General features: G+C 39.7%; 1 protein-coding gene across 6 annotated transcripts in view; it reads right to left on the bottom strand.

Annotated features, from left to right (window-relative positions):
• LOC148340094 (plexin-A1-like) overlaps window positions 1-18385 on the bottom strand; it is a 217404-nt gene that overhangs the window by 67071 nt on the left and 131948 nt on the right. For all 6 annotated transcript variants that reach the window (XM_088289388.1, XM_088289393.1, XM_088289392.1 and 3 more), the window contains 5 exons: window positions 18233-18333; window positions 16999-17122; window positions 15416-15569; window positions 15006-15105; window positions 8612-8726 (listed from right to left, as the gene is read on the bottom strand). In XM_088289388.1, coding sequence (XP_088145514.1) covers window positions 8612-8726; window positions 15006-15105; window positions 15416-15569; window positions 16999-17122; window positions 18233-18333 — 594 coding nt within the window. The remainder of the gene's footprint in view (window positions 1-8611; window positions 8727-15005; window positions 15106-15415; window positions 15570-16998; window positions 17123-18232; window positions 18334-18385) is intronic.

Below are 18385 nucleotides of genomic sequence, written 5' to 3'. Positions count from 1 at the left end.
ATAAGGGGCGTGACCTCACGAGCAGGGAGTCAGCCGGCCCGGCAGTTGATCTCGCACTTACTCCAGTGATTGCGTCTCATCCATGCTCATTGAGAGGGTTTTCATTTTATATTCATGTAATTGACTGTTTACCCCGTTCAAAAATTGGCTGAAAGACTTTCAGCGAAGGCTACTCTTATTTTTTTATTGCTTCACTCAAAGCAGAAAATAAAGATCCACTTTTCAAGAGTTCATTATGGGAAAAACTGATCAATTGGGTCTCTCGTAAGGTATCGCCGTATACTGTACTGTATACTAATCATCATCATGATAAATGTCTCTCTCTATATTTTTAGAAGGCAAAACACAAGCAGGTTAATGAACATATGGATAAAAATGTGGACTTTTACCCCAGCACACAAAGAAATACTATGAGGAGAGAAAATAAACCCAACAAGTTACTTCATTTATATATAACTGCGACACACCTAAAGCCACCAGATCATCTGCTTGCTGTCTTTCCAATTTACAATTACTTCCTATCAGCAAGGAAATGCCCTCACCACGATGATGTCAGAGATGAGGCAAGAGCACTGATTGGTTACGAGCCATCACCCAGGAGGCCACCTTCCTGCAGCGCTGACACTCTGTGAGTATGATGGATGAGGATGTATCTCTGTGTGTATGTTTGTGTGTGCGTGTCAAGGGGTCACCACAGTGAAGAGGGTCCCCGCGGATTGGCGTTACAGTCCAGTGAACCGATTCAGAAAGGAGGGGACAAGACCCCATCGACCAGTTCTTTTATTTTACACACAGGCACACGCACACACACAGGAAAGGAAAAGGTAGCAATATGATGACGGCATCTCCCAAGGGAGAGTGAGAGCGAGACATCTGTTTAGCAATATCTCAGTTTCACACATTAGTATACGTGTAGCATCAGAGAATAGGTGCTCCAGTGAGTAACAGTACGCCCAAAACAGACAATAAAATAAAAATAAAATAACCCAATACTGTGATTTTATTTTACTGTGCAAAGGGCTCCCTTGCATAAAAATTACCATTCAAAGATGGCACAAAACTAGAAAACTAAAAAGCAACATCAATTGCAAGAACTGATTTTGTGAATGATTTCACAAAACTGAAACCTCTCAGAGTTGACAGTACTTTTATACTATCAGTTTTGGCATTGGAGGCACTCTTGAGCGTCTGCCTACTGGTGGTAGAAAACAGAATTAGCTACCGTAAATATTTTTTATTTAAAAAAAATAAATCATGGAGGGCCACAAAGACAGTGGCCTGTGGGCCACCATTTTTCCATCCCTGATATAAACCAAGGCATGTGCGATATTTGTTATTGAATGTGCGCAGAAAAGTATATTTATTTTCACCAATATCTTGCATTGGAGGAGTTTCATTACAGGAAAGACAATTGTGCAAGAAAAGAAGCATTCAGAGTGTTTCTATGTGATTGAATTTAACTAGCGTGACCAGAAATAATCTTTTCCTCCCGGCTGCTTTCCTTTTCTGGGACCATCAAAATGTATCCTTTTAAAATTGGCCTTCATTTCTGCCTGTATGGTGCTGACAGTATCAACCTTGGCATTCATTTCAGTTCATTAATCATTCTAAATGCCAATTTACACAGGACAAGTGATTTATTAATCTGATTTGCAGCACGGCCAAACGAACGGTGGACACATACAGTAAAGTATGGAGCTGTTTGTAAGTGCCTTTGTCAAGCGAACTGCCTGGAACTGAATCACAGGCTTTTGGATGTGGACGAAACCTGGATAAAAGTATCATGCAAATCTTACACAGTCAGACCCCAACGTTGCAACAATGCAAACAACTACACTATGCTGCCCATTTCTTCATGTTTAGATACCCCACTCCTCCCTCCCATGCATAACCTTATGTTAATTACTACTTTGTAACACCTAATGGCTGCTGAAACATTTGGATGTTCCGGTTTCAGTGATACTGATCCAAGACCATTATCGCTAACATGGTGGTTGATCTCCGGACCGGGTGGATCGCAACAACGCTGGAGACAAGATAATGCATCTGACCTCTACTCCACTGACTGTACAGACCTCTTCACACACATCTCCATTAGAGCACTGTAGTTGTGTGTTATCTCTGATGACCAAGCGTGATTGCATGTCAATCTGGATGCTATCAAAGGCTGGATAAAGAAGAGGATGTTGCTGATTGCCATCGGCTAGGGATCAATAGCAGCCACTAAAAATATGCAGTGGGCTCACAAGTAAGAAAATTAACCAAGAGAATTTTCTTCACTTCTCAAAACACAACATTGAATAAAATCGACCAGGTTTTTTCCATCACAGAGGGCGGCCATTTTGTCACTTCTGTCAACTGAAAAATGACATCACAGTTGCGTAGGGCTCAGCAAACGACCAATCACGGCTCAGCTTCAGGGAACAGGTGAGCTGTGATTGGTCGTTAGCTGAGCCCTACGTAACTGTGATGTCATTTTTAGTTGACAGAGTGACAAAATGGCCGCCCACTGAGACGGCTAAAAACGGGTGGATTTTGCCGTTTAACTCATATTCCACAAATGCGATATATCTGAATGCCATGTTTAGATTAGTGAAAGCGCATAGAAGACAATCATGCATATCATTTTTTGGGGTCGACTTCCCCTTTAATAATACGAGTACTTTGCAGCCGTGGAGTGGAGAGAATGGTTATATCTAATAGGAATATTAACCAGGGAATGTAACAAAGTTATTGGTTCAATTTCATTCTCGCTCAGAGTCTCACCCCTGTGCTCTATTTCAATAAGAAAAGTTTTCATCTACTTTGCTCAAATGAAGCGATTCCCTCGACTGGTGTCAGGTGTAAGGAGGCCAAGCCCCATCGCACCAGATGAGCAGCACTCGCATTCAATGAAAGACACTTTGAACTGTAAGAACTCTTTTGCGGAGTCCACCCACTCATCTCAGTCCCTGACTATGGGGGATAGAGAGTGAGGTGGAAAAGGCAGTAAAGCAACCAAGATAAAACATAAAAAGTTCATACCATTGGAGGCTGAGACGCTGACACTTAAAATGTGTGGGTAATTAGAAGTCATGATGGAATCCGCCAATTTCAAAAAACTCAAAGGTAACTTCCTCCCACACTTAGCAACGAAGCAACGTCATTATAGGATCAGCAAGAATGTAGAAATGAATAATTCCCGTCTCTGTAGATACAGTACTCTGATTTAAATGATTAACGGCTGCTGTGAAGGAAGAAAGTAAGTCAGGTAAATGACAGAGAATTATTAAGCAGTTATTGAGGACGCAAAGGCGCAGGTTGTGTCATGACCCTCAAGTAGGGTTTCGTCTACGCCTCCACTGACTCGCTTCAGGATAATTGTTGCTCCTGCCATTTTTAGGTATTCTTTCTCATATTCGGTTTAACTTGTCTAGTCTCTGACACAGCTGGCTTCCACAACTCGTTATTGTCTCCATATTGCTTATTCATATATTCTCTTCAAACCTGAATCTTCTGCCCATAATACATCTTTCGGCTTTCGGGGTTCATTTTAAAGGTATTGCTTTCGGAATTACTGTACGTCATACAGAAGGAAAAAGGTTGAACAGTTGATTGAGAATTGTATTCTGTATTATATTAAATATATCATACTCTATTACACAATTTTGGTCTTTTTTTCATCTCTTATCTTGCACTCGACAAATACGCACTTTATTTAAAAAAAAACTACAAATAATAATAAAAAAAACTAAATTAAAAGGAAACATTTTACAAAAATAAAATTATCAAAACGGATTACAAAATGAATTAAAACAAAATGAATTTAAGAAAAAAGAAAGTCAAAATAGAATAAAAAACATCATATATACAGTATAATGAAAAATCCCAAACTATTAGAGCCTTGCTGGCAATCAGTTTAGAATCTAGTTTGCCGGAGTAACCCAAAGTCCACAGGGAAAGGCAGCAATGCCTCATGACCGTGAACAGCTTAAGCGCTATAGAGATTCTATCACGAGATTTGGGCATTTGTAGTCTGATTAATGAAAACAGAAGCGCCACAACTAAGTACAGTAATCTTTTTAACGTTATCTTTGTCTCCAAATTATTTTTGCTATGCTTTGAGAAAACAGACCAACGCAAATTAAATCTAAGTTAGGCCAACTAAGGCTGCCAGGATGGCCGAGTGGTCTAAGGCGCCGCGTTCAGGACCCAGTCTCCCCAGGAGGCCTGGGTTCGAATCTCGAATTTCCCCATTGTGGGACTAATAAAGGCAATATTATTAAAATTTGTGAGTTGATTATCCAAAGAGTGCAAATCGAATCATATTTTTATTAATTTGCAGGGAGAATTCCTCCACACTTTTCTAAAGCAGTTTCCTGGCGGTGTGTGCGGTCTTGCAACTAGGCCACCGTCACAACTCCTCCCCCGTATGTTTTACTGCGGATGCTCCACCTTTCGCTTCTCATCTCATCTGTCTCTCTCCATTAAACACGACGGCGATCAGAGAAGCATCTGGAGATGCATCTTTAAGCTTTAATACACTTTGAATAATTAAGAGAAACACACGCGTGCACACCCCAACACACGCACACACACAGGATGCACACAGAGTGAGTCTATCAGTGGCAGACGGACCCAGAGGGAGAAGGGAAGCTCACTCGATGCCAGCCTCAGACACAGAGCCTCTGAGCTGGGCTGCCCAGTGCTGTGTGGCAGCCTGTCTTCCATCAGACACACTCACACACACACGCACACACAATGGAAAAAAAAAAAGCTGTGAAGCTAACAGACAGAAAGAGAGGATGTCTGCCTCTTTCTAATTGACATGTTGCGGCTAATGACGAGAACAAGAGGATGGAGGAGAGGGGGAAACGGGATCAAAACGGGATGCCGGCATGGTGCACTATTAAGTGTGAAGCACACGCATGTACACGCCCGCACACGCACACGCACACGCACACACCCACACACGCATGCACTTTTGTGTTGGTGGCACAAACATATGAACAGAAAGCCAGCTCCCTCATCATTCTGATATATTCTGTAATTAAGACGGAGAGCAGCACTGGCACACCTAACTCGTGTTCACCTGCTGTTCATGTGGAGCCCAACATGGCCTTCTTCTGATTATCAATGAGGCCACAGGTTCAACTCCCCATGGAGCAGCTACAGCATGCATTACTGACTGATTTGTATTCTATTTATAATATGGAATTAGGTCAGACTCGTGGAATGTGCCTCATTTACCAATGCCTGTAGTGAGGGACGATTTTATCGTAAAATTCTAGTCACACAATTTTCGAAAAGAAAGTGGATATGAGCACGGTATGGTTCTTTCACTCAACTGCATACTAACACAAATTATAGAGGAACCAAAATTGATTGTCCCAGTAATATTTATGCTTGACCATTTCATAAAACAATATTGCTCTAGTAAATTTTTTTGTAGAGAGACATCAGATTAGAGATTAACTATGGGTTCACTTTTCACCAGTGATTGTCATTTACTTGTGTGACAAGAAGTTATAGTTGTTATAAATTTACAATTAACTTTTTTTTTTTTAATCCTGTGACAGTGCAAAATGCATTCATTTCATTTCTATTATGTTTGGCGTCATTACTTTTGCAGGCGACCTGGAGCAAATCCCATCTGGTTTTGGTCAAGAGATGGAATACTCATGGACCGGTCACCATTCAATTAGAGGGTATATGAACGAACAAAATTTTATAATCACAACTAAGGAAAATTTAGAGCCTTAAATAAATCTCACATGCATGTGCAGTGCTCAATGTGCTCAACACAACATCAACATACTAACTACTATTTCACCATGCTGACACATCTTAAAATGACATTCAAAATATTCTATGCGGTTATGATGGTGACATTTTGACTCCGATCGGAGGCCAACAAAAAAAATATGTTGTTTTTTTTTTTTTTTAATAGTTTTTTTTTTCAGAACAGAGATTCAATTAAACTTTTGAAAAATATTTTTTGCACTGAGAATGAATCTGCCCCTCAAGAAAATCAGGTTTTGACAACCACAATAACAACACAAAATAATAATAATAATTACAATAAAATATAATAATAATAATAAAATATTTACTTTTTTATGAATTAAGGGTTAGATTCAGCAACAGGGGGATTTTTTTTCTGCAACGTCAAAGCTATGAATTACAAACCCTGTTGAAATTCATATTGTGCAAGCTTTTATAGATCAACCATTTTAAAAAAAAAAAAAGGTAAAACTAACTGAAACTCTGAGGCGCTAGGGGAAAAAAATCATGACATTTTTTAAATATTTGTTTACAAAAAAGAAACATTTAAGGACATAAAAGCCGTCTGTGATTAAAATTTGGTGCTGACCAGTGTTATCCTGTGGTGTTAATGGTGACTACGGATACGCACAGAAAACAATCAGGGTCAGCCGCTATCAATGTTCTGCTATTTCTGATCGTAAACCATTTCGTGTTGGTTGAGGTGTAACAACAAATAAAGGTCATCAGCAACAGCATGAAGCTCAAAGTGAGATATATATTTTCAGAAATGAAGGATCAACTCATTAAGTTGAGTATTTCTTTGTTTGACCACAAGAGAGATGGCAAAAGGAAGGGTTGGTTAGAAATTGTGGCCTCAGTGGAATTACCAGATAAGCTAACAGCAAAGTCTAGCTGCCATTTTTCATTGGATTTTTTTTTTTCCCCCGCACATGTAATTTTTTTTTTTTTTTTTTTTTTTTACAAGAGCAGGTCATATTTGATCTCCTGGTTTGAACAAGATTCCCCGAAGGTGGATGGCCAGACGGTGTGACTAGAAGAACAATGACAACAGTTATTTATGTTTGCATCATGTGCGGGGTGTCTTATTGTGTATCCCGTTAAATAATAATTATCCTTGCCAAGCGTAAAGAAATACAGTCTGTAGGTTGATTGATTATTTTCAGGAGTGGGATTCAGCATAAACTAGATTTGATTTGATTTCCAATAACCTTTGTAGTGAAACCCTTTGTATTAAAAATGCTAATAGAGGGATTTATCTTTCATTTACCATTGGAGCCACGATGGAAGCATGGCTCCATCTGCCCAAACCCCACCAAGAATGGAAATAGTATTTTTTTTTTTCCATCGGATTTTTCTATTGCTGTAATATCACCGAATGGGAATGCAGTCATCGGAAACAACCCCCAGGCCCAGTCGGATCCACCGACTAAATGTTGGAATCAGTGGAGCAAAGACAATTTGTTTGTTTCTGTGTTTGTTTGTCCTTCTGGTGTTTGTTTCTCTCGCTGTTTGTGTTTATGCACATTTGTTGTTGATGGCCTGCTCGAGTGTTTCTCTAACTAGCAATTTTCTGCCTGGTCGCATCTCATGTGCTTCGCTCTTTATCGGCTGTCACAACACTGTGGATTTATATATATTTACAGATCCAGGAAGAGACATGGAAGAATTAAATTTAAGGGGCCAAACACATCTGTGATGATAGCATAGTACAAGTACTAATTTCCTGTGGCTCAGATAGATGCATTTTTTGCTTTCGACTAGGATTTGAAGTCACTCTGAGAAACATCAACGAATGAATGCCTTTGGGAGGGCAAGCAGTGTAGTGTGACTTCAATCACTCTGGCATGTGACTAGTAATGACACATGGGGAAACTTTTCCAGGCAATATGTGAATACCGTATGTGGCTTTGAGCAAGAGCCAAACAATGGCACATATGTACAACGTCATGGGAGATAATGTATGCTACCAATTTGTGCCTCCTGGATTTTGGTCAAAAAGTAAAATGTTTTCTAAATCTCTTCAGTTTTAAAAAACACCCAAAATGTATTTCCCTTCTATGTCACGTTTATAAACAGAATTACATTAACAATATGTCACCATGTAGATGACATGCTGTGTGCATGTGTACCAAGTGAAATTCAAAGTGGCTTGGTAGCCATGGCAACATCTGCATCAAGATAAGCAACAGGTGGCATTCTAACCCCTCGCCAATATGGCCAATCAGGCTGTTATGAATAGGCGCAGCAACAACAAAGGCCAATCCAGGCAAACAGGAGAATCATTCACGTGGACAGATGGTAAGCTACATGTAAATATGATGTGAATTTTGCAGTTGTTGTTTTTGAAATTTGCTTGTGACTGAGAATGCATTTTTCATTTGGAAGATATATTAAAATACATTGAACATTACGGCAGAAATTTTTATCTATATTAATGTTGAATTAAAAAAAAAAGGCATAGAGAAAAACACAACGGCTTTGTTTTGTCCTTGAAAATTACAACGGTGACAAACACACAAGACCAGTTAAATGTTTGGGCACACCTTCTCACTCAACAGCATAAGTAACAATTGACTGGCACCGTGCAGACTAACACAAAGCATAAAAACATTAAAATAATTTTAAAAATTCCTAAAGTGTTTTTTGGGCGTGAATATGTTTACCATTGTGAACAGCATTGGGTCACTAGCACAACTGTTGACACAATTCTTTTGCATATACCACCACACAACTTTGGACTTATCGATCAATACTCACAATGATAAATACCGATGAATACAAATAGATTGATAGATAGATGATCCTACTGTGATATTTGTTTGGGTGTGATAAGGAGACTACCAACCTGTGAGATGTTGACGCGTCCCTCCTGGAATGAGCAGTCGCTGGCATCCTGTGTGCACATGTGGCGATATTTGCACCAGTGACAGGGGAACTTTCCATCCACACAGGACAGGCACCTGCATGTGTGAAGAAACCAATGTTCATCAAGGAGATCTGTCGTGTACACACTGACGTGTTTTGATGGAAAATTTTTAATTCATTGTAAGTGACAAATTTAAATCTATTTTTTTTAATGCAAATGCAAATGGTTGATTGTAGTAGGGAATATGTTAAGATACATCCCAATCTTGGCATCCAAAGTCCTTGAACACAAAATGTGGTCTGAATAAAAATGTGATTTAATAGAACAAAATAGCAACAACCGTGATTTTGAATTGCAAATCGCAGTACAATCAAAAATCGTAACTGTCACACAAGTAGTGTGATTTGAATCAAATCGGAAGCTAAGTGAATCGTCCCAATCCTAATATATATACACACACACGTGTGCACACACATGCATACAATGAACAAACAAGTTATTTAAATAGATATGCTCAGGATCTGTGTTTTTTTTTTAACTCCGTGATCGGTGAAAGCCTATTCTTTTCTGGTCATATAGAGGTCAATTCAGTTTGCCTTTTTCATTGAAATATAGATAAAATGTCCAAAGTGGAAAAAGTGTGGTGAATGTATATGCCACATGTGTGGATGTGCCTCACTGCAGAAGTAGCGATGACATTGAAGTGACAAGTATAACTGTGGTCTTGCGTATTAAAACTTTATCCAGGCTGTCAGCAAGACCAGAGTGGAGGATGAAAACATCATAGAGAGATGAAAAACCAGAGGAATCCACTCTTCTTTCCTTTTGCTCCATTCTTGGAGGCTTTCAGTTCAATAAGCTGGCAGTCAAAGATAAGCCGTTTTACCCAGAATGCCTGTTGTCTTTCTTTCTCAAAAATCAGGAAGGACAGTGTATAAAAACATATATTCAGAAGCTGATTAGTTGAAGAAAACAAGATTATGGCTACCATCAATTGGCAATGTGAGGGAAATCCGTGCACAACCATTAAGACTGTGTTGTAAACTGTTCGATGTACCACATGCTATGAGGTATAACCAAAGCGAAACGATAGCAAACGATTTGATAGTTGGGAATATTTCCATATCAACGCCAGATAAAAATCACATTTAACTCTTATTGAAACATCCATCCATCTTTTATATCGCCTATCCCTTCTAGCCAACTACAGGGCACATATAGACAAACATCTATTCATACTCACATTCACACCGATAGTTTAGAGAATTTAGAGTCTAATTTTGGAGGCTGACAACTGAAGCTGAAGAGAAATTGCCGCTCGAGGAGGATACTCACAAGCAGCAATAAGCTCATGAGGCCTTACTGAGCTGCAGCATGAGGTACACAATCGATGCAAGAGGATTACCATAGGGTGGCTGAGAGGTGCACTGAGGTTATGCTAACATTCTGTTTGTTAGGAGAACTGGTGATTCAGAACCTCCTCACTATTAACCCTGGGGTTTTATCGATCTCTCCTTGCATCGTGTGTGTGTGTGTGTGTGTATGCATGTACGCGATGTGTGAGGCACTCGGATGCAAGCGAGACAAATACCCAGAATGGGACACAATTTGATGCACAACATGTCACCTGCATTGACATAGCAGTACTCCTCAGGGTCACCTCGATATTGGAGTCGTTGAGTGGAGATGTCAATGATTTGGACAACTGGCTTGGATAAGTGTACTGCTACGCTCGAGTCAAAAAACGAAAACTGTCTCAGCTTTACTCGCTTCTTTCTTGTATTCTAGACTTCTCAAAAAATCTCGCTTACAGATTTAGTTGTGCCCACAAGCACCACACCCCAACAGCAGTGATTTGCAAGGTCCTTCGGAGGTTACTTGAGCAGGGTATTTTGTTTTGAGATGATTCGCAAAAAGACGCACAACTAATATGGTATTTGAATTTGGCTTTGCAAAGTGCGCACAGAATGACGCAAGTGACACTGAAATTAAATCTATTGATAGTCCGTGTGTCCATTTGCGTTTTACAAATTTTAAATGAATCTCCAAAAGTAACGCTGTCTAAGTGTATTTCTGCTTTGCTAATCAGATCACATATCAGCACACAATTTTACTGGCTTATCTGATCGGATTTGAACTCACGTGTATGAATTTGTAAAAATACATTGAGTCCTTTTGGTTTGTTTTTATGCTTGTGCTGTGACTGTTGAGTAAAGTTATAAATATGCTTCGTCCCCAATTATAGGTTGGAAGTTCCCAAAACAAATATGAACACTAAATGACCAAATAGAGCAATATAAGACATGACTTGATTGGTCGTGGTCAAAATGACCAATGTGATCGTTTTATTTCCGCATGAAGTTAGTGCGACAAAACTCTCACGAGAAAGATAGGTGCGCAGTAAAACTAGACATTGTCTAATGAGGATCCAAAGCAGTCATGAAATGGTGCATTTAGCTCTCAGCTCTTCAGCTATAGAAGAAAATGAGAAGATTCTCAGCAGGGGACTGAGACTCATTATAAGATATTATTGCATCTTGTCACGGTGAAGTCCAAAAGCAGCCAGTATGATGGTCTCAAACCACAGTTTAATTAAACCAGGTCACACAAATTGGAAATTGGAGTGCTTGCAAGAAGGACTGACTTGATGCTTGTGGAACAACAGGAAACTCCATAAACAGCTTCCAAGGATGCCAATGTAAACCGTATTGTAGCGTGTATCGTTCGAGAAGGATGAAGCAAAATTTTGCATTCTTTACGGGGGACATACTGAGTGGTTATTAGGTGTGGGCCCTCTCTTTCGAGATTCTTTTCACTTTTCAGCCTACTCATATTCTAATAGAGTGGAACCGAAGATTTTTGCGGTGTTCTTAATTAACAAGAGCTGCTGAGAGAATTCACATTTAAGAACTTCAGTGCCACCACGTGACATGTTTTACTGGTTGGCAAACTTAGTGTTTTATTGATTTAAATTGTTACTACGTGGTTAACATCGTTTTATAAAAAATACAAAAGGCTAATACCACCGGAGGCTGAGAGGTTGATGTGACGGAGATGCATGTTCATGTGCGTATTGGTGGTGTGACCCCCCCGTGCACTTATAATAAATAATAAAAAAGAAAAATCTGTATTGAATCTCCTCTTTATGCATTTATTAAATTTTAACGTTACACTGTTAGATTATAACAGTGGTTGACTGTTTTGTGACCATTAATAATTTCATAATGTCGGTTGGCTAAGGGTATATTTAAGGACATTTTGACCCCGACGCAGAACTTCAATTCCATTATTTTGAATTTTGTTTTTATTCCAAATTCGGAAAAAAAAAAATGGAATTTGTCATATTTCACTCATTTGTTCTAGATTGCAGCTCACCAGTGACCCTGATGAGGACAAACTGTACAAATATAATAAATGTATGGAAGGATGTACACATACTGGGATGCTTCTTGATCTAAGATTGGTGTTTTGCTCAAAACCAGCTCGACAGTCGTCAGGAAGCAGATTAGCATTTCACCAAGAACTAGTTACCATTCATTTTCTTGGGCCAAAGTTTTAAAATACAGCCATCCAAAATCCAATAGACCAGAATTTCTTTGGATGCCATTTCTATTTTTTCAGACATTGTTTCTCTAAAGGGAAATTTCCCGCTCCTCTCAGTCTTTCCCCCTCAGCACTCGCTATTGTTTTTCTCGCCTCCTTTTAAAATATGCAATATTCCTCCACTCGCATGCTAAATTAAACTACACAAAGCCTCTTGTTAATACAAATGTCTAATATTTTAAAAGACTGTGTAAATAGCCAGCAGCATCCTTTGCTGTGCCAACTTAGTGCCTTCTGTCTCTTTGAGGGCCTTCTGACTGAGCGCGCACCTGTTTGTGTGCAATGCGAAAGGCATCACACACTGGCGAGTGTGTAGCCCCAGTTTGTGTTGTGTGAGTCCACGCTCGAGCCCCACCGGGTTGCTTGCCCGCGGGCTGCTCCGCATCTGAGCCTGATGCACGTGCGCGCCTGCCGTTGTGCGTCAGCTGTTGTGCGTCTGCTCTTGTGAGCCTGTGCGCTCTCATCCTCCAACATGCCCATGGTGGGGGAACTCCATTATCTACCACTGAGCGCTGCGGCCTCTGTGCCAGGCTTCCTACAGGCGAGGTCAAAGATTAAAAGTAGCAAGCAGATACTAGAGGGAGGGGAGCGGCTGGGGGGTGTATAATATGTGGTTTTATGTTACTGCTGCTGCGGTAGTGACTTCACCGTAGGTTAACGATGCCACGAGAGTCCTGAGGCGGGGCAGCATTAAAGGAGCAAAAAAATGCATATACTGTATAACTGCAACAAACAACAAAATGCATCAAAGATTCAGCTCGGCCTAGAGGCCGAGACGAGAGGCCCAGGTGAGCCCTCTCACCAAGCTCACTCCATTATGCTGCCAGACAGACCAGCTAGAGCTAATTAACGGCCAATTACTATGTAGATATATGCTGGGGCAAGAGCAGAGTGCAGGCAATGGAATAGGCTTGATGAACGAGAGAGGGATAGCAAAAGTGAAGCGTGGGGAGGATGGAGAGGATGGCTAAGAGGGGTCGTGGTCGGGATGAGATGAGGGAAAGGTGGAAACGGCAGGAATGAAATAATGGCTATGTGAGAAGAAATGGAGGGATGGAGAAGAAAGAGCAGGATACATTTCACTTGCCAGACAAGTCGGAAAGTATGCTGCAATGTGGATGGGTAAAAAGCTGCCTGAAACGGGATTAATATTTGCAATTCATCAACCAGAAACGGCTAGAGACAACCATAATGTCATTCATATACATATTTGTGTTCTTTTGCGTGTGAGTGTATGGGGGGTTCTATTAAGCTTGATTTGTTTTTTTTTCTTTTTGTTTTTTTTAATTGTACAAGTGTAACAGGCTGATTATAATATAGCGTTCTATTTTCATGCCCAGCACAAGTCCGGCTAAATTTGCACCATAGGTTAGACAAAGCAGGCACAGCATGGCCAACTGAAAAATGCATTTTGCTCCATTGTGGGAGTGAACACAACCACCATGATTCTGTGGCAGTCAGCAGCATCTCTCGTTCACTATAACTGGGCATTAATAGCCCTTGACATGGTGGATGAAGAAACTGATTTGAAGGTTAAGGCGCACAAAGTACATTTCTAAGGAAATGTAAACAGGGTTTGCCTTATATCGCACGCATTGGCACCCGTGGGTTATATTCATTTTTATTTAACCTTTACAGAGCAGGTCAGTTCAATTAAGGCAATGAACTTTTAGTATTCAAATATCCCCGCTTCACGGTATTATTCAGACTTTCAATTCGTAAAATACAATTAAATTCGATCCTTCTGACATTTGATACAACACACAAGGTTTGCTTATTCAATTTAGACCATAAAACCCACATACATAAAACAGCAAGAATTTGACCCTTGTCATGGAACCAATTGAATAGTTCAACAGGAATTTACACCAGTCCGTTATCTTGAATCCTTGCCTATACTAACAATAGCTACCAGAAGACTGTATATTGTCTGCCGTGGAGCCTTTTTTCTGTCAGATGCCGAAGAAGGTCTAATCCATGCAAAATTTTTGCTCATCATTCTTTGATTATTTTAGCAGCGCCCACTTAGGGGATCTACTCTGCCTAGCCCATGTGACATTTTATGACTTTTCTACATGGATTCAACTCGTAAGTGTGCCAAAAGATATTGCCATAGATATTTAGGAAGGCCAGAGCAAGTAGAATGGTGACAGTGTTCAATGGCTTAGCTCAAGTCACCCATTTAATGCCAAAGAGGCCTAATCTAACACTACATTAATAGTCTGCCACGCTCAAATTGGCAACGTCAGAGCAGAAAAACAAACCAAAAAAAAAGTCATTTATATTTGTATGGAAGAAATAAATATAGATTAGGGAGTATTTATTGCCAAAGAATGAGTTATTCAAGCTTGACCGCACGTCTTAGTTTTGCACGGTTTGGGATTGATTTATCACTTCACCCATCAGTAGTCTTATCATTGCATGAAATGTAATTAACTCATTGATTTGTAGAAATGACCTGAATACCGATAATGAATAAGCAGAGGTCACGCAATGTTCTATTCACTCGTTATCATTATCCATTATTTGCAGGCTCTATTGCTTTACATAAAGAATTGCAATGGACTTGGATCAATGCCTTTCACCACTCGCCTTCTTGCTGCACAAACGATACCAGACCAACACCAAGGCCAATAATCCCATTGCTTCGTCACAACAACAGAACCATCTTGAGTATGTTTGGAAACAAACCTGAATTTCATTCCTGTGTTCACAACTGACCAAATTGAGCGATAAAAAAAAAGGGAATAAAAATAAAAGTACAACTTACGATCGGTGGACACTGCAGTTGTAGAAGATAAAGTCCACGCTGGCAAACGTCTTCCCTGTCTCCTTTGACCTCAAATACAGTTTTATGACACGCCGGTCACCTATGAGTCAGAGTTAGAGAAATAGCCATGCGTTTTATGACATGTTCAATCACAATATTCCTTTATTACATTTGACATTTGCACTTCAGTAAGTGTGTGCGAGTGGTTTAATGAACTTTTCATTAATGTCAAATGCGAGTCAATATATTCAGAAATGTTAACTGCCTCATTGCACAGTATATTTCCACTTTTGGATAGTTGACATTTTCACATACAACGTGTTCTGCGCCAAAGACTCCAACTGAATCAACAGGCATTCAGTTTACCATTTGTATGGGTTTCTGATTTTAAACTGTAAATTGAACATTACCTTGGTTATGGGTGATGGGAGCAACCTCTTTTGCAGAGGGAGACAAGCAGAAGATCCGACCACCGTAGATACGACCTTCTGTTTCTACGTAGTCTCCAAACGAGCAGTTGACTCCGGCAGACAGACTGGGCACATTTTGGGTCTGAAGTACCAACTGGGAGGAGGAAATGTTAGGGTAAAAAATACAATTAAATAGCATTGAGCAAAATTTCCTTTGAAGAAAACTTGCTGAAACCCTGCAAAATTTAGTCTTTACATCCATGAACCTTTTTGGTTCGGTATACAACTATCCTTATTGTCCGAACCATGGGTGAGAGATTTTCCCACGCCCACCCTTTGAAAAATAGACTTGAAAAATATTTTCTTTGGTGGCAGTTGACAAACCAACATGCGCTGCAGTGAATGTTAATATCACGATCCAAGTGGAAGATTCATTCACCAAATGAAATTCCAATTTTGGTCTGCTGATAAATAATTGTTAAAAAAAAAAAAGTACCTATTGTATTATGGATCAAATTTAAAACAAAAATATCCTTTACCAAATAAAATAAAAATGAAAGTGCTTAAAAAAATTATATACACTAATATGGGAATGTCTGTTGACAAATGGCCTTCATTCATTTTTAGTTTATAATACATTTGCTTATTGTTGTTGATTTGGAATGTCTCACCATCACGTAACATGTTGCCTGAGGGGTAGAAAAAAAAAATCTCCTGCATGACGGGAAGAGATGGAAGATAACGCCAGCACTCCATTTGAGATATCGCTGATTATGCGAAGCAAGGAAGTGCCTTGGTGCCTTGTCATGGATTATTTAAATAAATAGTGTTTAATTTTAATTTTGCATTAATACAAACTAACCAAAAAAAAATATATATTTTTTTTTCCAATTTCACTGACCGCCACAGCAAAAGGATCAAAAGAGCCCCAAGTGGTTCTGGAATCGCGTGTTGCCGACTGCTGTGCTAGACTGTGACCAACAGTGATTGATATTTGGAACTGTTCATAATTCCCCCCACCTTGTCTAAAGCCCCAGGTCAGCTCAAGGAAAACTGCTGCCAGCACCATGCTTCACTGTAGGTATGATGTTTTCTTTTTCAAAGAGCAGTTTTGCGTTATCAGCAAACATATTTTGTTTCTATCATGGGCAAAAAGTTCAAACTTAGCTTACAAAAAAATATGCATTTGAAATATGACTGCGAACAAAAACAATTTGTGAAGTAACAACTGTGAAGTAAAGAGGCTAACGTGAAGCAGTCTAAGGCTCGGACAGAAAACAATTCCTAACAAGAGTTTAATCAGATTACGTACCACAAATGAATAGACTGAAATTCCAAGACAGCAGATTTCATTTTTGTTCTTATTAATGAATGACTTCACTCTCACCCAAGCCTCCAACAACCACCCCTGTGAAATCATGGCAAATGACTGAATTTTTGTGCATTACTATTTTCTTGCATGCAATAGTGTGCTTTACTTTTTGTACATTTTCTTACTATTACACATAAAAGCATGTTGCTTGCAGCGACAATTTCTGTCCCGATTTTCACAACCCCACAGATACTGCAACACAACATTATACCTGGACTTCTGACATGGTGACCGAGATGGTGTCGGGTTGGACAGAGAGTCGGACACACTGATCCACTCGGGTGGTGAAACGCTGTGGTTCCTCCGCACGGTCACAGTGATTTTTTCTCGAACATCTATGAGAGGCGAATCAAACATGCAATTTCTTCAGATGAACAGAAAGCGAATCGGACAATAATTGCAAGACATTCTGATCCAAATAAATGTACTTTAAAATGACATTGCAAAGGGTAAGAGCAGGGCAAGCACAAGAGCTATCACTTCAGGGGGTTGAAATAGCTGAAGCATAGTGCTAAATACTTGAAAGTCATAGCTATAGTCGATTCAAGTTAGAATACACTAAGGTTTGTCATATAGACACAATTATTGACAATTTGAAATCATGGAGTACATGTTACTTCATTGCTTCTCAATTATTTTCTGCTGCGCCACGCCCTAGCAAAAAGAAAACAATTTGCCACTACCCACTCTCCGCCGCAATTATAAATAATGGCATTTTTGTTGCAAAACAAACCTTCACCGTAGAGTGAATACTCGCTTTGCACAATGGGCAATGAGAGCGCCACTGCCAACTACTGGAATGGATGTGCAATTACACTTCATTGTAGTACAGTGGAAAAGAAAGCAAGTTCCCCAGGTTCACACGTGCACCACTCAGCATCGCACCACCCCCCCCCACACACTATTTGAGAAGCACTGCTTTAGATCAACTTTCAAGTCTTACAATTCTGGTCTGACAGAATCTAACCCAATATTAACACAATATGGAAACAGTGGATTTCGGAGCCCATCATATATTGGTTGAATATAAATGCTGCTTTTAGCACCCGTCCTTAAAGATCTAAGGGGTAGTATTCCAACATCGTGCATACACTCAGGGTTTTGTTGCAAGGACCTTATTTAGGATTAGTATACTTGCTTTGATATGTATATTGTGTCATTTCAGGCTTGTTTAATTTATCAGGGTTTGCGACAACATAAACACATTCAAATTCATTCAGTAGCATCTTTTTTTTTTTTTTGCTTTTGGTGTGGCGTGTGTGGTAAACAACTTCAGAGAAAATGCACATCCAGAGTACATCCCCATAAATCATGCATGACCAACAGGGGGGATACTTGAATCACTTATGATATACAGTGGTTAATGTCATATTCATAAATAAAATTAGGAGTGATCAAATGGCACATTCCATTAAAGATAAGCCAATGCTGTGGCATACACTTACATGTTGTGCAGCACACACCAGCCACAGTGAGGGTCTCCTGATCCCAGACAAGCTCCGCAGGAAGTGTACTCCTCACAGCTCTCCACTGGTACACGCGTAACCTGGGAGTAAGATATACACATGGTTAACAATTTCTGATGTAAACCATCACAA

Source organism: Idiotropiscis lumnitzeri, chromosome 3 (assembly GCF_059441095.1).
Source record: "Idiotropiscis lumnitzeri isolate Australia: NSW breed Sydney's pygmy pipehorse chromosome 3, RoL_Ilum_1.0, whole genome shotgun sequence".
Taxonomy (NCBI): domain Eukaryota; kingdom Metazoa; phylum Chordata; class Actinopteri; order Syngnathiformes; family Syngnathidae; genus Idiotropiscis; species Idiotropiscis lumnitzeri.
Note: the sequence above shows the minus strand (reverse complement) of the source record. Positions and strands in the feature narration are given on the sequence as shown.